The sequence below is a fragment of the Neodiprion lecontei genome, chromosome 2, assembly GCF_021901455.1.
Source record: "Neodiprion lecontei isolate iyNeoLeco1 chromosome 2, iyNeoLeco1.1, whole genome shotgun sequence".
Lineage (NCBI taxonomy): Eukaryota > Metazoa > Arthropoda > Insecta > Hymenoptera > Diprionidae > Neodiprion > Neodiprion lecontei.
In genome coordinates this window covers 39494250-39517373 of record NC_060261.1, presented here as the reverse complement: position 1 = coordinate 39517373, position 23124 = coordinate 39494250, and the positions used below count along the sequence as shown (strand labels likewise).

The window sequence follows — 23124 nt, the reverse complement described above, 5'->3', positions numbered from 1 at the left end:
TTTGGGACAAATTTTCGCATCAAAGCTCAAAGCAATCTTCAGAACAGTCAGTCACCCGTCTCTACTCTTCGGTCGCCGTGATAATTTTCACGTCAATATCGTTAAAAGAGTTGAACTTGTTTTAAAATCACTTCCGAATTCATACTTTACTGGCGCGGTTAAGCGGAATTATCAGAAATAAATTCTGGAGAATGTTTCTGAATTGGGGCTTGATTTCATTGAGTAACCTAGTTTGTTAGAGATGAAGAAGAACAGGAAGCAACAAAAAGCTCTCCGAAAGGTTTTTTACGTGCGTATTGAGATGTTCGTGGCCATATTCTTTTTCTTTATCTCTTATTAATTCTTGCGGACGAAAAAAATGAAAGTAACCCTGTAATTGGAGAAATGTTATTCAATGGTAATTCCGATACTTTGACAGAGCTGAATTTCGCAGAAAAATTGAATATTAATTTTGGTAAGGTCGGTTTACAACCCTCTCGAATATTCGCATCTAGGCCGCAGTCGGGAATATTGTCCGACAGTATCTTATACGACGTCCGTTGAACGTAGATCGGGACGCAGGTTCTGCGTGTCTTCTGCGATTGTATTTCTAAGGGCGAGAGAATATAACAGTAAAGAAAGAGAGAGAGAGAGAGAGAGAGAGAGAGAGAGAGAGAGAGAGCGCCATGCCTAGGGAAGATCCTGCGGACTGAAATAAAAGGAGGATTGAACGTTATCCAATATTTATGACCGCGAACCTGAATAGACAGCGCGCAGAACGACGTTGCGATAAAGATTGTTCCGAGAGAGTCGCGGATCCATACCTATGTATGTTGAACTTTCTTTCTTCTTTTTTTTCTATCCAACACGAATAGGAAGCGAGTATCTATGCATGCGGTATTTGCTCCACCTGAACTCCGGACTGACCGTGCTAAGGATTCTGAAATCTCCCCATAACCATGGAAAAATCCAACCTTTTATTTCGGTCAGCCTCTGCGATCCTCGGTGGTCGACGTGGTTACGCGCATGAATATATCAGTAATATTTGTACCGCAGTCGAAAAAGAGAGAGAAAAAAAAATACCGCGAGGATTTTCCCCTGACAAATAACTTCTCTTTACCCCACATAGCCGAGGACTTTGACTCTAATGAAGAGCTCTCTATATCCATAAAGCGAACTCCATTATTATCTTTTATATGATATTTACAATCAGATCGATTCGTGTTTGATCATGCACTCAACTAGCGAGTTTCGAACTATAAAACATGGTTAGGAATTTTAAAAACTGGTCGCAATTCGTCCCGAATTTTTCAAGTTTTTGGCCGCTTCGTGCGACGAATGAGCAAATTCTATCGATATATCAGACCTCGCGAGTAATTTGTCGCAGATACGCCTGAAACTACTCGAGCGTCGGATATATCGGGTGACAATTAACGGGGTACTTACTTTTGCGAGTTGTGCAAATTTGCCGAGTGTTGTGAATTCGCGTAGAGTTACACCGGCACTTGTACATCGGTAGATCGTTTGTACAGCAATCTAACGCATTCTCGAAATAGCAGCTGGGAGGGCGCGCTAGGCAACAGTGGATATATTGCTGTGCTTTGTCGCTTCACTCTAAATTCCGCAACAATCCCTTTAGCAAGGGCAGCAGCGGTTCGACCCCTCAGAGCTAAAGGCTGACTTGAGAGTCCTCAGAATCTCAGGAACGGGCTTTACTAATATTCCCTCCACGAAGTTTGAGGCTGTGTTGTTCAAGCTCTCGTTGTAATAATAGTCAGGGATACAGAGGCGAGCTTTCGCTTAAGGGACGAGCAAATTCCTTCGGGTCCATGACCAATCTTTAACATCCCGACGATTAAACCTTCACGGATTAAGCGATTTGTAGATTGGTTGATCGTTATCAATTATTTCTCCGACCACACTTGGCTTTCACAATATAGTATATACGTAGATCCTCAGGTATGAATTCCCGTCGAACCGTACCGAATAAGGATCATTCTTATATTTACACGAATCTGTTCCGTTTGTCGGGTTCAAATGTATACTCGTATTTTAGAAACAATTTATTTACCATGAGATCAATCGTCTTCTTCTTTCTATACATCTCAAGATAAAAGTGGAGTGGCTGTTTTTATTCGAATTCGTGACGAAGCTGTGAAGACAGTCTGAAAGGTATTTTTTCTTCAAAAAAAATTGGCGTATATAATTGGATTCGGAAAATGTTAATGTAAAAATGTAATTCCTCGTTGAACTGCAGTATGCTCTGTTTCAATTCCTTTGATAAATTACCTGACAAATTCACAGCGTCAATTCGGAAGAGCAACAAAGCAATTGTAGAGTGAAACTCAACAAACTCCCCAGGATGACGATGCTTATTTCAAATGTTGTCGTAATTTTTGTCGCAGTTACTTGTCAACTGGAAGAAAATGGTGTTACTTGAAGAGGAAAGTTACTGTAGCGGACTCAGTTAACTCTTTAGAAATATGTCCAGAGTTCAGACTTTGAAGTTTGTTTCATCTTCTCACTCAGAGATATTTCTGTTGTAACAAGAGAAACGAAAGGAATAATACTGACTGGCATTTATCGGAAGTATCAGCGAGATCGGTGTTAGGCATTTTTATTTATTGCGAATTGTTCATACGGCGATACAAATGTTTGAGAAAATTTTTCAACTTTTATCGCGCAAGACTACAGATTGAATTATACATTTTTTGTTTTACGCTGCAACGCAGAATTTGGCAGAAGCGCTTGTTTCCCGATTATGCTTGACCCCCGCATCCGTGGTTTTCCGATGATGAGGATTTCGGTTTTCCGGACATTCTAAACACGTGGAAGATCACCGTTTGGAATACATTGATTCTCCGTAAGATGTTTCCGTTTTTAACCATTAGAATTCACTTAAGGATCAGTCGTTATTAAATCGCCCAAGGTTTTTTTTTTTATTATTTAACTTACTGGTTTCGACGAGCCCAGACGGCGTTTGGACGACAATCCTGCCGGTCTGAATAACTTAGATTTCACTGGAGTAACAGATTGCTGGAATGTGGATAATTTTTTGTTTGACGTAAGATCCTTCATTTCCGATTCGTCCGGTTTGATGGATTGCTGTTGAATGACAAAAAATTCGGAGTATTCCGTGTGTCAGTAAGCGCTCTTGATTATTCAATTCTGAGATAAGATGTCGCAAAAAACAGAAGAAAAAAGAAAACTTAAAAGAAAAAAAAGAAGCCAAAGATAGTTTTCGCACTCTGTCATCCTTTATCGTTACGCGAGATCGAGGGAAAAAAATTGCGTGCTGAAGTAAAGGGCGATGGCGTGAAAAGATCCCCTTCGAGAAAACTTGAGATAAATGCATTGTATGTAAAAGAAATTTTACGAATGAATAACGAACGAAATTGACTGCCTATAACGTACAGCTCTGTGAAGCCGCTGGTCAGTGAGAACGTTTTGAATTTGATTTTGGGCGATAACCGCCGACTCTATGTCCATTTTTCTCAGCTGACAGGCAACGCTCTTCGCAAACACGTCAAATTCATCCTGCGTCTTGTCCATCCACGCGTTTAACGATACGCTGCTTTCGATTCCGTTAACGATTTTGGGATCTGATTTTACACTTGGTTCCTTAAAAAAAAAAAATACCAAAGCTGGAACTACGTTTTTCCGAGATTATTTTCGTTCGGTTACAAGAAATAAAAAAAAAACCTTATCGACGGACGGAGATCGCTTGCATCGTTCGTCGAGGTCCGTTTCAGCCCTTGATTGTTGACGATCGGCGTTTTTGTTGCAAATAACTGTTATCGATGGTGATTTTCTGGACTTCTGCGCCTTTTGCTGACAAGTATTACAGCCGGAATTGGGAACAGCCGGTTCTTGGTGATTCTGACAGTGGGCAGATCTGTCTAAACAATACCTTGACTTCGGTTTGCACGAGTTTAAATTCGACGATCGAAAATGCTTCGGACTCGAGTGCGGGTGCCGGTGATTTGTCATCGATGAACCGGCCTGCGATGACAAATCGCTGGGAATAATTTGACCTCTTCCTCCGCAGCCCTCGTACCGCGAAGATTCACGACTCGAGTCGGCGGTGTAATCACTTTGCGGTGGCGTATCGGAGTCCGCGTAATCCGAATCGTCGTCTTCGTCGTCTTCGCGATAGCAGGAATCATCCGACTCCTCGGGACCCTGGAAATGAAATGAATGCCGATATGAAATTTTTAGGAAGAACGAATGTACCGTGTATAATACACTTACAGCGATCGTCTTCAACTCGGCAGTTTCGTCAAAGTCCAGATGCTCGTAGAGAAATTTGTGCATGGTGAGAAACCACTTTTGGGGAGGTTCGTATTTTCGGCCCAATTTGTGCGCCTTCAGAATATTGACAAGCTCGTTCACGTAGAGACGTCTGATTTCCCGTATCTTTATCATAACCTCCGTAAAGGTCACATGGGCCGTATCCATACCTTGATGAATGCTGCTGTATGCCGAGTGACGCATGGAATTATCCATGTACGACGGATTGTCCTTTTTCCAAAGACAGGGAAATCTTTTGTACAGGCAAACTAGCCGGCAGATTTTACTCTCCGACCATTCATCTCTCTCGCAGACATGCACCGGCTGGTTCAACAATTTTCTACCATTACACCAGCTCATCTCATCCTACGATAAGGAGATTTTAAACGTCCCGAGCAACCGCCTATCGGTAAACTTGTTCATCGTTCGAAATTTACATTTTAGCCTTTTCATTTGTAACCTATAACCAAGCCAGTATTGAATACGATATTTCTGTCTAACTACTGTCGGAACTCGGCGCTCTTCGTTCACCTCGGAATCGCGATCATCGACTTGCGACAAGTTCAGACAGTACGTATGAATATCTCGTTACCCGAACAGGCTATACATCAGAAAAAGTTTCCTCGCTTTTCATCCATGCGCATCGTCTCGGCGATGGCTTGTTTCAACTTCAACGCCCGATGTTTTCCCATGTTCTTAAGCGAGGATGCAACTTCCGCCCCAAACTTGTCGAACTCCGCAGACTCTTCGTCCTTCGAATCACTGTCGATAATTCCACGCGTTACGAACTTTCCACTGTTGTACAGTTTCTCAGCTTCCCACAGCTCCTTCTTGGCCTCGTGGATGAACGACTCTCGGCCGGACGAGGACCTGCCGTTAGCTGGTCAAAAGAGACACCGACGAAGATGAAAATCATCCAAATGCACATTTACACTCAACCAACCCGACTTGCCTAGCTCCACCTTGAGGTTGTAGTTCATCACTAAATTTTTCGGAACAGGATTCATCTCCTCTTCCACGTTTTCCTCAAGAGCAGATTCCGATTTACCAAAACTTTCTTGTTCATCGTCGCCGTTCTCTTTCTCTCTTGCAGGTTTTTCTTTCTTCGACGGTGCCTCTGCGTCGTCAGGATCATACTTTTTTATCGGCCTGGTGATCGTCGAGCAGGTGCCGCAGGGTGCCGAGTCTTGAGAATGGTCATCGTGCTTCGGTGCCGTCGAACAGGTTCCACCGCGACAGCCGACGTCGATGGGACAGATCTTGACGGACAAGTCCTCGAGGAGTTCGAGCACATTCTCGTCGAAGACTGTTCCGTCCCCGAGGCAGACGACCTTGGGGGTTTTTCGACAGGGTGTCGAAAGGTCTTCGTCATTTCTCTCTCGCAGGTCTTTGCCGGCGTCCAAGTCTTTGCAGCAATGTGAACGCCCTGATTTCAGTGACTCGGAACTGTTGCTGCCGGTGGTGGTGCTGCTGCTGCTTTTCGGAGATGAGCTGGTCAGCAACTTGACCGATGGGCCTGGCAGCTCCAAATCGAGCATCGACATCATGTCCCAGAGCTCCGTATCCTCGTCTTTGATGTCGCAGCAACCGCTCGTTGACCCTACCCCGGAGTATCCAGACCGCGATATTACCATTTTGATGTTTTTAAAGCACGGTGATTTTCCGCTCGACCTCCTCGGTCCCTTGAATTTTTTTTTGTACGATTTCTCGTCCCCGTTCACGTTCTGTGAGCACGATATTAATTCGTCAATCATTCCGTCATCTAGAATAATCCGTTTGAGAATATCGTCGCCACTGTTTTTTTTCTTATACTCACCTCTGTTCTTCGGTATTTTATCAACACGTCCGATGACGTCATGTTGACGTCCAGCTCGGTGCACTGCTGCGTGTCTTCGGCATTGTCGCGGCAGCTCATGCCTTTGCTGATCGAGGAAGAATTCTTCGCCGACGAGGAAGAAGCGCCGCCAGTTTTTCTCGGAATTTCATACTTCGTGTTCATCCTTGTCGATCTGAGCATCGTCGGCGAACGGAGAAAGTACGCCTTGCTTTTTCTGCCCGGTTTAACAGAGGAGCTACTTTTTCTCTTTCCACCCGACTTGTGCTTCCCCGGGCAAATCGAACCGTCCGAATTCGACTCCGTGACGGAATCCGATTTCTCGCAGCAGTCTCGCTTCTCGCAAACATTCAGCGTTTCTTCCGAAGACGTCGCGTCATCTTCCGATGACTGATCAACGAAAAAGGTTTTTATTGTTTATGGTTTGTTTCCTTCTTTTAATATCCGTTCCCAGATCGAAGGGGAAAATAAAACCGAGTCACAAATACTCACCGAAAATTCAGCGAGCTTTTCATCGGCGTCCAAGTGGCAGTAAAGAAATTCGTTCATGGGTTCAAACCACGTATACCTCGGTCTGTAGATGGATCCGGCTTTGGAGGCGGCCTCAATTTTATGAAGTTCACATACGTAGACGGCGCGAAGATCTTTGAGCTTGCAGAGAACATCGCTGACGGATACGTGAGCAGGCATGGAGAGGGACTGTGGGGAGAGAACGAGGGAAGGAAAATATACATATTTTCCGCAGGATTTGCATAATGAATTCATAGCGTGAAAATGTAAAGGTGTGTGGTGAGAAAGTTGTTGTTATTATTATTATTATTATTGTTGTTGTTGTTTTTCTTTCTCTGCTGGTCTGTATCTTTTTTTTTCATTTCCTTCTTACCGCGAGAATTTTTTTGTAAGAATTATATCTGCCTCGCAGATTGTCGTGGCACGGATGGCTCCTGTCCCATAGGTTACTGTACTTCGAATAGAGCTGAACGAGCTTGCACAATTTTTCGTCTGTCCAACAGCAGCTCATCTTTTATAAACCTGCCGCAGACACTCGTCCTTCGGTATTTGTAATTTGGTAACATTTTCAGTGCCAATTAATTTCTCCTCTGTCTCTCTCCACATCGGCAATTTTGATAATAACAAGTTGGTTCGACATGACGTTTCTTTCACCTTTGCGTCAAACCATCTTCGGTCAAATCATCGGACAGTTGACGAACGGTATTCCTTCCATCGATCGGTATCGCGGAACAGAGCGACGAAACTGTTCCTATTCGCCTACTTTTTTTTTCCACCCCATTTCTTGCCCCGTTACGGGACCGCGTTTCCGGTCTCCAAAAAATTCAGCAATACTCGACTCACGTAAAGGCCTCAGTATTTTTCTTTCGACTAGCGACGATTTCTCCCTCGAATGCCGAATCACACGCCTCGCTCATTTCTCGAGATATTCACCACTCGACGACGCCATCGGCTAAGCACGCAAAATCTTTCGCTTGCCTTCGAGGTTCACGAGCCTTCTCTGGGGATTTGCTTCGTATCTACAGTGGCTGACTTTGCAACGTAGGTCAACTCCTTTGGGGACGTTTGACCGTAGGGTCGGTCGTAAAGTGCGTCGCTGTGACCGCCCCTTAGAGACACTTATTCTCTGCCTTAGAGCCACCCTCGCACACACTGCAGGGAATTAATTGAGGAAAAAACCGAAGAGTTTCCGTCTCAAAATGTCGAATGGCAATGTTTTTTTCTTTTTTTTTTTTATCCTTGCATACGTATTTTTTTACATGACTTAACTGCAGGACTCTTACAGAGATTTGAAAATTGGTTGGATTTCCAGACGCACGACGTCATATGTTCCTGTGAATTGTTTCTAACAAATTTCAAAATTAAATTCTACCCCCTCGACCTGCGCTGGGAACAATCTTACGTAACTTTTCTTCACTTCTTGTTACAGGTATATTAGCAGCCTTCTCCGACATGCAGACGGTGTTTCTAGCCTGCATATGCACGTTACTCCCGCTGATAGTGGCACTAGGAATTGCATTTGGAGTCAGGTAAGATCTTACAAGACTTTGCACTTTAATATGAAATCTTAAACACTGTACCAACGGTTCGGCACGCACCTCGTGTTAAATTTTCACCTTTCGGTAACAGGGTAGAAGGCAGAATTTTCTGTTATAACCATCAGACGCCAAGATTCTGCCCACGAAAAATTCATCACGCTTTAAAGTCGCTTAGAAATTACCATTATAGGAAAAATCTTTTCATCGTGTCCACCGCGTTCGTAATCATGAATTTCGTATCTGTTCCATTGCTTGAAATGATCCTTTGTGATTCTTTAATTCAAAACTACGCACTCAGGGTTCAATCGGCAAAAATTCAGGTTTTAATAGATACCGATAAAAAAGCGGGTATTTACTTCGGGAAAGAAATAAAGGAGATAAACTTTGATGGATGCTCGTTACGCTTTTGTCATAAAGATTTTAGAGAGGTGTAAAACTAGTGTGAAGAATGCTGGGGAGATAGGTTGAATATCCAGCTGACCGCGGTTTCGCGGAAGCGTGATATTTCCTCATCTCTGGTTCATCGATTTTTATTCCGAGCCTCGCAACTGGGGGTGTAATTAATTCATCATCCTGTACATTCTACGATATATTTTCGTTATAACGCGCGAAATCGCCCAAGGGAAAAAAGGCGGGAGTGAAAATGGAAAGATGTATGGAGTATTGTCAGCTGCTGACTTATCCCTCGCCTTTCTTCTCAGCCGTATATTACGTAATACGTATAAGCTGCAGGTACCGAAATCGAAATATTAATGCCACTCGAAGATGGAGACGGAGCGATACCCGCCGGCTACGATTGACATTGATAAATGTTGCAATTCAATGGGCAAAGCGCTCTCGAGGCTCGTCGCGAGTTCGTCCACAGCAGCCTTTAGTCTTCGGCTTCTCGAGTTTCTCGAGATACCGGAAACTCCTTCATCTTGAAGCACCTACTTCTCTCCTCCTCGGTAACACCTCGATCGCTCATCCAAAGATACCCCCCGTGATCGATTACATTCCTCCCCTTACCGCCTATCGTGTCATTCTATATCCATACACGTTTAATAGTTTCGACGATAGCGAAACGCGTCAGGAAATGAAGGATCATTTGATCCTGCAGTTAGCGAAAACAGTTAGGTGGAAATTTTCGTGATGTTAACGATTTGAAGGAAAATTCAAGTCAATTTATACGAGACGTGGTTTTTGGGTTTAATCTTAAGACAAATTATTAATAAAACATTGCGATTACAAAACGCGAAGAAATTCGAATTAGAACTTGACGTATAATCCATGTAACTGAACCACACTTTCAACCCTCTTTTTACTCCCCGTTTTCTGTGTTGTGTAATACAAGCGTTGAGAAAGTTTTCCCGGTTGTTCAAACGCTAATCGCAGTTATATTCAGGGTAGCTTTTTTCCCTCCAACCCTATCCTTGGGTGTGACAAAACAAGAGTATACTCGCGGTTATCTTAGAGAATGAATTTGCGTTGCGCGAGCTGTACGAAGACTCCTCCGTGAGCTTTTCCCACTCTGAATTTTACATGATTTTCACGGTAATTAAAGCAGCCTTGTTGCCGTTAAGTAACTGCTCCGGCGCTCCGGCACTTTGTTATCGTTAGCCAACCCCAAAACCTGGTTAACTTTTATACGAATTAACTACTTTCCCTACTTGCTCGGGCGCAACGTCATTAACGGCATTAAAAGAGCCAGCGGCAATATAGCCGAGCTACTTTATTCCCGTTGATGGCCAAATATTCTACCAGTCAGAAAAACGAGCACAACGGCGGCAACAACAACAACGACAACAACGGCGACGCAAACCTCTAATTCTGCAAATTTTCTTCAATCAGCTGATTAACCCTGCGTCTCTCTTTCTCTCTCTCCCTCTCTCTCTCTCTCAGCATGCAAGTCCCCTTCAACGATTATCCTCCACGTGTTTCAAATACTTTCAGGCACGTTTGGAGGAAGTATCGCAACAGACGCCACTGTGCAGGCGGCCTACCCTGGTATAGCGGAGTTTGCTCGAGGGAAGACACCGTCGAGTCCTTGCATCACCGACCCCACTCAGGAAGCACCATTATCCAGCCTGCCACCAGAGTTCTGTCGGCCCAAGACGTGAGTTTCTGCCCAACTACGTTGTTATTAATTATAAGGAAACTGAGGTGCGACGTCGTAGATTCACCTCGAAACCGGAGTCGAGCATCTGGATCTCTCATATTGGAACGTCGGTCCAGCGTTCTTTCGAGTAAGCTCTGCTGTGATAAGGAAAGCTCGAAGTCATCCGATCATATCAGACAATTTCGAAGCTCCGCAGATTCTCGAACTCTTCGAAATTCCACAGGCAACATCCCGCGTTTCTGTATTCTGGTCAGATAAGGCTGAATAAATCGATGCAAACGAGTGTTGAATATGATTCCGGAGTTTGAAAATCCCGTTGACGGTGGTCGAAGTTACAGATAAAGTAGGTGCAAAAGTTGCAGGACGCCTCGCCCTGGCGAACGGGGGGGGGGGGTATATAAAGGAGTCTTGAAAATCCGTGGAATATTTTACTACGGCGAAATACACAGCGCGGTAGGGGGTAAAGTGGCAAGTTCGTTGGGTAGTTTTATAAATCCGTTGCAGGTAGTTTGACGCCCACGATAAAAGTTACCATTTCGATCGATTTCTACTTTTACTCCCCCGATATCCGAGTTCCGATAACCAGCGGAGCTTCTCCCAATCCTCGCGTCGCCTGCCAGGCGCTACATCGTTTCTCCATTACGACGGTGCTCGGGACTTGAGGCTGCTCTGCTTAATCCGATGAAAAACAATGGCAAAAAGAAGGACAACGGTGGTGGGGAATGAAGAAAATAAAAAGAAACGCGAACGAGAATAAAATACAAAAGGTTGCGAGCGAATCGGAACGAGGATTAAAACCGTGAGGTGAAAAAGCGAGACAGGGAGCAAAAAAAAAGATTGGAATAATGAAAATAAATAAAGGAAAATAAACATTAAAAAATTGGGGGAAACCTGTCCAACGTGAAACTCTGGCGCGCGATAAACGCCGATGTTGTACATTTAGGTGTAGGGTATTACGCTTTACGTTTTTACCCCGAGGCAAGGTCGTGCTATAACCGAATTCGCCCCGAACTCGTCCAGGAACAACCTTCAACGTAGAGGGGAAAGGAAAACGAAACAGCTAACGAAGCAGACTTAATTTTCTTTCCAATTCCACGAATCTCGCAAGTCAACTTAATCTACGTACCTTGACCTGCTTTTAAGAAAACTGCTTGACTACGTCCTGCTCTTGGAGTCGTATAAGTAATCGTTAATTAAACATGTACCTACATTTGCGGTTTAATATAAACTAATACCTCGACATTTGGATGGGGTCGCTTCAGCACCTTGCGGTGTTCGTGGTGAGTTCAATATAGCCTGATCTTACCTTGTGGAAAGCTCTTGATTTGCGGAAGCGCTGTTAAGCTCGGAAATCCGCTTTCGGTACGTAACTCTCGATGGAAATTCAAATGAGCGCCATTTGCTTCCGGATCTCTGCAAGTCCGGTGCCGTACGCTAGGCATTTATTCTTGCATTGGTGGATTAACGGTTGCCGACGCACAGGCGGGAGTTGAAATATTTTTGCTTTAGGAGGGAATGAAATCCTGGATAAAGAGCTAATTTGAAAAAAAAAAAAAAAAAATAACGGTATTAATTGAAATTATCTCTTTTTTTCTTTGTGGATAATAATTGTTGTTTCGTTATTACGTATTTTTTTATCATACCATCGACGGTTAAAATTTGGCGGTAATTCTCGTGTAACTATAATAGAATTTGCGCACGCTTGAATCAGAATTAAAAATCCCCGTTAATAACCCAACTAAACTAAATTGATGGGTCCTTTTGCTCCTTGGTTGATGGAACTACAGTAGAATCAACCTCCGGTGCAACCAACATACCTGTACTTACGAGTAAACAAAAAGTGGAAAATGTTGTCGCAGGGTGGAGGAGAGTAATTAGAAGCAAACTACGTACACGCGGGTAATTAGAAGTTAAAGCTGTTCAGTGGGGGGGAATAGAATTGAAATAGCGTAGAAGGGAATAGTAGTAAAAAGAGTGTAAAAAATGAACGCTTAAACGTAATTCAATGTTGCATTACGAGGAAAATCTGCTAATTAATATTTGGTTAAAGCGGCTGAATTCGCCGTAATTTTTCGTTACGTCAAGAACTTCCTCCGATCGGATACGGATCTATATTTTACAACTAGACGCGTATCTTTTTCGATAAAGAGAATCCAAATTCAAAAGCTGCAGATCGTTACCCGCATAAACGTCTGTCCGTAATCAATCACCCCGATCGGTTATACGAAGCGGGAAGTTTTTTAAAGAGAGACGATCCTCTCCACCGTATACCACAAGTACATATTCTCGTGGGTTTTACTGCTTTTGCGAGGCTTCGGTCGAGCGAATCATGTCGATTTCACAGCAGACAGCCACCCGTCTTTGGCGGTAAAAAATGACGAATAGGTATCGGCGTGACGGAAAATAGTAGGTATCGGTTCATATTTTCCTCTCGATCAATTTTCGAAGTATAAAATTATCTTCGGCTGTGATCCTTTATAGGTATAAAGTAAGGCGAGAGGTTCGTTTCAACATGCAGAATTCCAGGGTAGTAATAAATGTGACATAAGCTTAAAGGTATGGCGGAGGACTCAGCAGGGAATTTTACGCCTCTCTGGATATCGATGCGACTCATTTTTTTTTCCCGCCCTATCTGCGTCTTTCCATTTTTCGCGACGGAGCTTACAAACGAATATGTACGATGTACACTTTACCCCATTTTCTTTCCCCTTCTTCCACACCGACCTTTTCGAATTCACTCGCTCCTCTATGTCATCCGGTAAATTCCAGTGTAGTAGGCGGACGGACTGCTTCTCGGGAAGCGAAGAAATTTTATTTCGCTTTTGAGTATAGACTCCTATATTCCGCCTACCAATACGCTGTGCGATTGGCTTTTCAAATAGTAATATCAACCTTCGGTGTATAAAATATATATTCCGCCAGGCGAACCTTTATGCTCTCCTCTAAAACCTTTCACCCTGGCCGATATAACGCCACTCGGCTCAAAAGAGACGCTCACTGAAACTCGCAGCAGCGTTCCAGGCTGCAGACTTTGATCATCGAGGGAAAAATGTAAAAATAATTACCAAACACACATCTCGTTCAATTTTTGTAATAACCGAAAAATCTGTAAGAATGAAAGTAAAATAGTATCTCGGCGAACGAATCGATCTCGACAACCGTTCTGTTTCCAAAAATTCTAACAACCTAATGGAGCAAAGTGCATCTGCGTGCGTGCCATGCGTGCGTGCGTGCGTGCCACGATAGCATCGGACTGCAACTCATTACTTTTGGCCACACGCTACACTGCACAACGTAAACTGCAGTACCGCGGTGAAAGACAATAGCATCGTTTCCCTTCGTTCGCGGTGGCAGAAAACCACGTGTCCGCGAAACGAGCATGCCAAATATGTTTTTGGCTCATGTGCGGGTACTGCTGTTGTCTCTACTGATTAAGTAATTACTCCTCGCACACAGGCATGCTCGAATATCCGCACAGCGGTGTGTTAACGTTCTAAAATCATGTTACTTTTGCTGTTTTTTCTTCAACTGTAGACGTATTTTAATTTTATCTTACTGAATTTAAAAATTATCCTTCGCAGACGCCGAAATTCATTTATCGTTATTTTCATTCGGAACGTCGAACTTCGCTGCTGCAGAAAAATAATTTGCATTCGACGTAAATGGATGGCGAACGCAAGGCTCCATATATTTTAAATAATTCTCAACTTTCGCTACTATTTATGTACCTCGCAATGGTTATACTTTCTTCATCGTTTGCGTTTCCTTCATAATTATATGCGCCATATGTCGATACTACGTATGATTGCTTCGGGCGTCGAATTTAAGGTTTCCTACAGCTGGATAATCGAGATCTTGCCTCGACTTCCTCCCTTGTTTTATTTCGTCACACAAATTGGATACTTGAGGACAATATTCAACGATAAACGACATCGTGTAACTTCTTCAGATCAAGGAAGTTGTCAGTAACGGGTTAAAGATAATTATAAGAATATACGTATAAAGTGTCCTAAAACTGGATGTATCGAATTAGAATAACGTAGAAATTATTTTTTTATGTGAGCCCGAATCATGAGTAAGATTTGAACTCTGCGATAAAAAAATAGTTACATACGTTTGGTAATTCCTGGAAATCGAATCGTCGAACCTGAGCCTTATAATTATATTTGCACGTGACATTAACAATAACAGCGGACTAGATCTGAGAAATATTTTGCAATTTGAAATCTAAAATTTCCTACCGTTTCAGATTTTGACTAACGTGTTCGTTTTAGGCGAGCTTTCTTACAGTTACAATCTTGCTATAAAACAAAAATTGCTGGTACTTGTTCATTTCTGAAGTTTAATCAATCATTACCAAAACTTAGTGTCTCTAGGACAGTTTAAAAATTGGCCTATTCATTTGATTTCTGTGTTCAGATGTTAATATAGAAATAAAAATGCATGACGTTAGAAGAATAAATGCTGCTTAATTCAAGCGGCAACTGCCACGAATTTGCCCACATGTCACCGCGTACCAGAGGAAGTCAGTAACCGAGCGTGAAAATACCATACGGTTGTTTTGTCGTCGGTAGCTGCCTAATTTTAATTTAACGTATATCTTAATAGCCGTTGGTTAGTTCACGTGCGTAGTTTGTGTCATGTCTATAATATTTACAACGGACTTAAAATTTCCAAGAAAACACTTTTACGGCCGGTTACTTTTTTATTATTAGAATACCGAAGTGACGAGTGCAATGCGACGCACGATGCAAGTTTCGCGGTTTTGCATATCGCAACCTCCGTCACTCGACCGCGCCAGCGATTATTCAAAATATCAATTCATTACTTATTCGCACTGCACGCTCGAATTACACGTTCCTGCTTTTTTCTTGTGGATAAATTTCAATAAATTGGTCAATTTTGCACGGCCAGATTTATTCTTGAAATGAAAATTCCAGCAAGATTTTGCAAATTTAAACCTTGGCGCAGTTCACGTATAAGTATAGTTTGTAAATACACCAAGTAGATATATTTTGACATTGGCAAGGAGTCTGCAAATTTAATATCAACCATTGATCACTTTTCCCGACTTGTACACTCGCCGGCACTTGATTGGCCCATTGCTTCCGAGCGATGCGTTTTGTTTGCTTTGGTTTTCTCGTCTTTTTTTTTCACGGGATCAATTCTCTACAAGCTGCTAATTTGAGGTCACGCGCTGGCTTATCGTAGGTAATCGGGTCAGGCTGCCGGGTTCTAAGGACAGGATTAACTGTATAAACCTGCCGGTTTCGATCTTGTCTCCCGTGCTTTGAGGGTGCTATTTAATGTCGAAGAAGGAAAAATCGCGAAAAAGAATCAGTGCTGCTGACGCAAAATGAAGTTCGAGATTTGCTCCTTGATCGCCGTTCAAATGAAAAAAGAAACAGCTTAATATTCGATTGATGGGAACAGAAAAAGTAAATTGAGCTGATTCAATCAACAAGAAATGATGAAGACACATTTTTTACTTTTTTCCTCACGGTAAGCTTTCGCCCACTATTGATTTCATTTCGTACGTACCAAAGTCTTCGAAGAAAAGAAGTCGCGGGGTCTCAAAATACGAGCAGCCTGAAAATGGTTGACAGCTTTTATATATTTCAGAATTTTAATGCAGCTGAGTACGCGAGGCTAAGAGAGTAAAAAATGAGACCTCTGGATAAATTTTTAAAGTACATTTCTAGGTGTGAATTTTTTGAAGTATTATATGTCTCTGAAGCATAAGAGTGACAAAGAATCCGTATACGTCAATCTAATTTCTAGAAATTATACAAACAGCATACTTGGAGGCAGTTTGATGGAAAATATAATCTTGAATGGTATGTAATGAGGTCTCATTCAACGGTTACAATTAGCCCATCGCTATAAAATCGGCGAGTTTAATACCAAGGGTAATTGGTAATTAAAACGCGTCGAGTAATCCCGCCGGAATATATCCGCGATCCTCGATATCCGCGTACGAGACTCACGTTCAGCGTGTGCGGATCCCCCGGGAATATACGCCGGTACAAATCTAATTTCATGGAAATTCCACCCTTGGAGTGGTACAAAGAGCGTGTTTATCGATCTTCGGAATCGAAACCCCGTCCCGGCAGTCGTATCTCTTTCTCTTGGAATTCAGTGGCAATCTTATCCGAATCATGAAGCGAAACCCCCCCCCTTCAACCCGTCCCACGCCGTTCTGCTCATCTCCGTTACCCGTGACGGAGGGCCTGCGGGATGTATGATGTACGTTTGCAGGTGGATTCGCGAGTGCGTGAGGAGGGACTCTTTCGCATGGAGGAAAGTACCTGACCCTTACCGAGGCGAGGCGAAGAGCGGAAAAAACAACCCGGGGAAAACCGTCAAAGAGATAAATTACTATCTGAGACCTAGATGCGGCGTCCTCTCCTTCCCCCATCCCTTGTTTGATCACATACTGAATTTGTTGCAAGGGCACGATAACCAAGATCCGAGAAATGGCTTCGCTTTTGTTATTGTTTGTTCGCTGCTGGTGGGTTGTGGTTTTTTTTAACCCCGACAGCTGTTTGATACCGACTACGAGAGATCGTTCTCACCCCTCGCTTTCACATCCTGACACACTCACGCGAAGGAATAATTGGTCATCTTGTTTTTTCGATTTGAAATTGCTCTTTTCTGAACCTGGGTCGCGGTTGTTTTTAATCAATAACTGATCTCAGTCCCAAAATTTGCGCAACGCTTTTTTTTTTCCCGACATCGATTAGTATTTTTTCGGAGCTGGAAGAATAAACGCGGATTGGGAGTATTTAGCGCGAATTGCGATGCAACAACCGCAACCGCACACTGCTCGTGAAAGGAGGAAATTCGTCAAAGTCGGCTGATTTCTGTCCTCTCCAGACTAACCGACGATAAACATTCCGCAAGCCATGTTGTTGCGACAAACTTTTCAATCGATAATATAATATGGTGAAAAATTTACTGTGTATAATATAATGCCATTTGGCAGTGACGTAAGCCTGTCGCAGACATTTTCTTCCGGTAACTTTCACCCCCCCACCCCCCGTGTTATATAATAAGCCGATGAAAAATTACCCTTCAAGTTGTACTTTTTTCTTTCGAATGATTCGAGTTTTCACCACCGGGATTAGGCGCAAAATTACTTTGGACTTCGATGCAGGGCTTCGATAGCGGAGAGACCTCTTTGTTACATTCTGAGGAAAGTTCGCTATCCTAGCTAGACGGGATTAAGGTCAGGCATATAGTGGAAAACCCGGGATTATCAAAGCGGAATATATATTATATTATATTATATACCATATACGTATATAAATGTTGCGCACGTAGAATCGTTATATCTATTCTCAGCTGATTACGACAATTGGATGTAACAATGTGAGTAACACGTATTATTATTATTATTATTATTGTTGTTGTTGTTGTTGTTGTTATTATTATAAACTCTATCAGTTCTGTACAGTCACTTCGGGTTTTCCGCGGTTTAACAATCCGAGAGAATAATTTTATTCACATCCTAATTGAAGAGCGGAAAATAAATTGTTCACAGTTCTGTTTATCCTTATTTCTTGCACGCAGGAAACTGCGGGTTGCCGTCAGAGACCATTGGTTATTTTAAACATCTGTTTGCTATGTATACTCTTCTAGCGTGAACTTTATCCTATTCCGTATATAACTGTCTCGGTCGGCGGTGAAAAGTCCATGCGATAAGAAAATAATAGAAGCTGAATATAATGGTTATAAAATATCTGTTGAATTATGTGAAGAGGGAAACAAGAAGATAGGATATTGCATGTATAATTCTGAGGACCGAGTACTTTCGTTACTAGTGTTTTAGTTTCTCCGTAAGGTCACCGGGAATTCGAAAATGTGATATTACTTTTCTGAGAATTTGAAAATGTATTCGTTGAGTGATTTATAACCGCCAAAAAATATGGAAGTAATAACGGACGAATGTCGTTGTCTTCTTCTTCGAATTCTTTCTTAAGCTCGTCCGTACCAAGATGTATAACGACAAATTTGTTTGCAAAACAATCGTAGCTACGTAATCGCAATCGAAAGTCCGCAACAAAGTTTCGGTGAGATTATTGCTCGGTTTATGAAACTTTGAACGGGGATTGTACAAGAGCTTTTCCATAATCTTGCAGGTACCTTTTTAACATCACGGTTCACGTCAGTGAATCCCGAAAACTACACGAAAGAAGAGTCAAATATATAAAGATGATTTCCCAAAATAGTGGAAATTTCTTCTTGCCGACTTAATGTCGGCGATTTTTCACTTTCGCAGATCAATTCTTTATAAACCATCCACGAAGCGGAGCAGGGTGTATTTAAAGTTAACGGCGAAATATTTAAAAATGGTAAACCTTATCGGATCGTTTAATGTTTCCGTCCTTGAAGAACATCCTCGATAACTGACGGCATATGCGTGCAGTGAACTGATATTACGTGGAAACCCTAAACACATTTTGGTACAACGTTCATAAACGACTAATGGAGAACATGAACTTCGCGAGTAATCATTAGCACAACCCTCTTGGGGGTGCTGATCAACAACTAATGGCAGTCGTCGAAATTTAGGAGAGCCGTAACGGCGACCTTCGGAATCCTTACAGAGCTTGTAGTCGATGATGAACGATAATCACCGATAACCAAGCGCAGCTATACGTATACAAGTAATCGCGTCGGTGGTCGGCAGGCCGCGTTACAGCTTCGAAAAACTTTTATTCTATTTTCGGGAGTTCATCCGAACTTCTAGATAAGGCTATTCTGCGATCGGTGAGAAACGACCTTCTCAAAGCTGGTGTACCGATAGTCGAGGACGATTGTTTTACCACGATTCGGTGAAAGAAATCGTCGCACTTACTCGATGTGACAAGAGTCCGGAAAGGGAAAAAGGAAAGAAAGAAAGAAAGAAAGGAAAGAAAGGGCGATGCCTGGCTGAGTTGGCTCGTTTGTGGCGAAACGGCCGACGGACATCCGGCTGAGTTGGCGAATTCGTTAGCAGGCGAGGAGCTGCTTTAGACTCATCATCGGTGACTTAACTACCCGGGGATTACGTGCCTTCGAGCTTTCGAACCTTGAGGCTGAGACCCGCCACCTTCAGCCTAATCGTAAGCCGCGATTCTACCACCTGACACTTAGTTCCCAACGGGACTTAACCCTCCATGGAACCCCTTTCTTTTACTGCTTTTGCGAAACCCCTGGGTGCTTTATGTCCTGTTTTTCTTCATGTCGTAGGTGTTTTAAAAAGCTGAAAAAATTCATGGGTACTCCCCAGGGTCTCTACCGCATGCTCCGATCGTTTTCAGAATGAAATGTATCAAGACTTTTCCAATAGTAATCGGAATTCACAGAACAATTTGAAAAATAACTGAAATTTGTTAAAAAAATTTATATCCGAAGTAAATAAATATCGAGAAGTAATACTGTAGGGTTTTAAAGTTCCTTTCAAAAAAAATATAGTTTCTTTAACCACGGCTTGAAAAAATATATTTATTTAAACATTTTCCATCTTTTAACAGTGTCAAAAATTTTCTTATATTTTGTAAGATCTTCAAGAATTCTTTCATATTTCACAAAATTGGTTTTTTTGTTTTTCCAGTTTTTGAATTACAGTGTTCAGATACGCTTGTTCAAAAAATTCTGAAAAAAATGCGATTGCGTTTTTCGTCCTGCACTTTCATGCAAAAACTTATAAAGCCAATCTGGGACATCGGCATATAAAAATTTATATAAGTAACCCAATGAGCCTTTATATTATCGATAAAGTAAATAAAATTTACCTACTGTTGCAAAACACTAACGCCGTCGAACTTCTGGGTCTTTCAGGCCACACAATCAATTTGCAAATTTGTTTTAGCGTGTGGAGTCAGCTCCAGTCCTTATTGCATTTCGGAGATATTTAAGGATAAAATTCTGGCTTTTGCCTCAAATGATCCCGGAGGTACCGTGAACGGTTAATCACGTAACTTATTGTTGCTTAAGCATCGCCTTCGCGTAGACCGCAGCTGGTTCGGCGGTGTTTATCATCCCTCGCCTACGCATCTTACCCACGTCCATCGCTGTATGTGTATTAATTGATCTCGAGGGATAATTTTGGAATTACATTAGAGTTGGAGCGACAGGTTTGTTCCCAGGCAGCGGTTCTAACCTCCCGTCATATCGTACACGAGACGAATCTCGAGTGGTTTCCATTGCATGTTTCGTGAGCCTTCCTTCCCGCGTCAATGTCACCTCAATTATTCAGGATAGTTACAACGTTCGAAATTTAGATTTGACCGAGTGGTCGAAACTCGGAACAGTAGAGGAATCAATGAATCGCGAAAAGAAGCCATACGTCGCTAGGAAGAAACCTCTTCCAACATTACAATCATTGCGAAATTTGACATTCATTCTTTTTTCACCGTTAGCAATTTTTCTCACTTTTAGAATCGAATCATTCGAGGCCTCGACTACTGTTCCATCGTTTCGACCCTCACCCTGCAAGGGCAGAAACTTGGTGGGACTCGTTTCACTTCCCGTGTCAGAAAGCGGTGTGTAACGTTTGCGAGGGAGGGTTCGATTGAGATGATTGGAATTTTTCACAGACCATTGCCTGCAGGGTTATGGGAAAAACGTCTCGATACACATCGCGGCAGTCGGTGCTTTACCAAAGTCAAACCACACCTACAACACGTTCGGTTATGAACCCTTGTAGGCTGGACCACCACCCTTTATCGCCGTGCTCTTTGTCCACAAGCCACCCTGAGCCGTTAGGTGGACAATACCAGGCAAGGACAATATTTCCTACATGCAGTGGAGCTTTTAGACTTTCAATTTTTCACTTTTTTTCTTCCGTCTCTCTCTTTGGCTCTTTTTCCTTCCTTTTCAAACTCGACCTTTTTATCCTCTCTTCTTCTCTTTATCGTCCGTGTGATTGATATGCTCGATGTACCGATCGCTTTCCCAGTAGGTTTTTCGGTGCTGATATTATGTACCTGACACGCTTACTATATCATCGAGATCCTTACTTTGGATAGCTGGGAAAAATCCTATAATCCCATTGTCACGTAACGTTGCTTTAGAATCGATTGAGATGGCTTTATAAGCCTCGGAAAATAATTGGGGTACCTAACCGATCTGTGATGTAATTTTTCCTGGCAAATTTAACGGACGATATACAGTCACGTTGAAATTAGTTTCTTCAGATTGATCTCCAACAACATTGGAAGACAATTCGTTCGTCACCACTGGAAATAAAAAACAAATGTCAATTCAAACATTCATCGTAAATGAATGAACGAGTGTATACGATTCAATCGAATGATTTGCCATGTAATTATTACAGATTTAATCTAAAGTTTTATTCCCCTTTGAAATGATAATTTCCGAAGATTTTTAAGGACGCGCAGCAACGAATTAAACGAATGAAAATTGCAACCGATGCGAGATATCTTCTCCCCTTTGTAAATTGTTAGGAAAGTAGAAGGGTTGCAGCAGTGGTTTATTCAGGATCGTGCGGTTGGCTCGTAGATAACGACCGAGTGTTTTTTGATGCGTGTTAAAGCACAGGTGCGTAAAATGGCGGGAGTGTTGGAGCGTGGGATGTATCACTCTTTGTTCCGTTGGCCCCATCGTAGCTTCCGCGGATCATGCGGCTATTTGTACGGCTCAACGACCCTTATTACTGCAGGCCATACACACCCCCGGGGCTCTATCCCCGTCATACAGAGAAAGCCGGAAGTGGGGCGGTTAGCGAAAAAGTTTGGCTGTTAAAGATGAGTGCCGACATGGCCGATGTGCAGCTCCCTCTCCGCCACTCGAGGCTAACCGGCAATTTTCTAAAATTTATAGTTCACTTGCCGCTCTTGCAACCTCCTGCATTCACCTCTCGATTCAGGTCGAGGGCGGAACTTCACCACTGGCTCATTTTTATGCATTTTTATCCGCGTCATTTTTTAAGTGAAAAAAATGTATGGAAACGAAGCCTCGTCGTAACACCACCCGTGACTAAACTGGAGCAGCTTCGCCGTTAAAAATATGTGCAAATCTCCTTCGGGGATTTTAAAAGATATCAGATTTTTGGCCAGTCAGATTCAAACTTTTTTGTTATAATTTCTGATCATTTTTAATTATTTCCAACCGTTCGTGTTTTCTTTCGCAATGAGGCTGGATGGGCAATCGTTGTAGAAAACTTCAGGAGATTCTTGTTTTCGACAAACTATACAGAGAGACTTGCTTTGATCGCAATTTCAACGAACGATTATAATCGTGCGAATTTCTTCGAGAAGAATCATGTCTAAAATTTCTGATGCAAATATTGGTCGGTAAAAATTTACTGAAAAAAAAAAACAGTAAATCACGTGACCAGGAAATTTATAAAAGTAGTATATAATGGTCATAAAACACCTGATTCACTATTCCCTCTTAAAGTCTTGTACAGATGGAAGATCAGTGACGAAGAAGCGTGAGAAGTAATTTGACGCTGAATAAAGACGGATGAAAAAAACTTGAAAACAAAAACCTATTCATCCAACGAAATGAGCAAATCTCTGAGTATATAATCCAATAGTAATTACACCGAGATGAGATAGCGATTATTAAAATTGAAACCGTTGCGTTGTAGCGGTAAATCTTTACGATTTAAACGGGCATTAAAATGTGATATACAAGCTTATCTGAACTCTGGAATTTGTCAAGTTAATCGGGATCGGTTCGCGATGGGTGAAAATTTCGTTTTAATATCTTTTTTCTCCCTGACAAATTCGGTTTCTCCATGCACACACGGACGTCGCCGCACGTTGTTGTTTCGTAAGCGTATGTAGATTCGTCGGGAACTCATTAGCCTACTTGAAACGGTGAACATTACTCGGTGAACCGTGCTGCAAGCACGTTCGCGA

General features: G+C 42.4%; 1 protein-coding gene across 3 annotated transcripts in view; it reads left to right on the top strand.

Moving 5' to 3' along the window:
* LOC107219701 overlaps window positions 1–23124 on the top strand; it is a 108301-nt gene that overhangs the window by 28844 nt on the left and 56333 nt on the right. For 2 of the 3 annotated variants that reach the window (XM_046733034.1, XM_046733033.1), the window contains exons 3-4: window positions 8043–8142; window positions 10084–10246. In XM_046733034.1, the coding sequence (XP_046588990.1) occupies window positions 8043–8142; window positions 10084–10246 (263 nt within the window). Of the gene's footprint in view, window positions 1–6004; window positions 6510–8042; window positions 8143–10083; window positions 10247–23124 lie in introns of those variants that run through there. The other variant, XM_015658014.2, reaches the window with a different exon arrangement.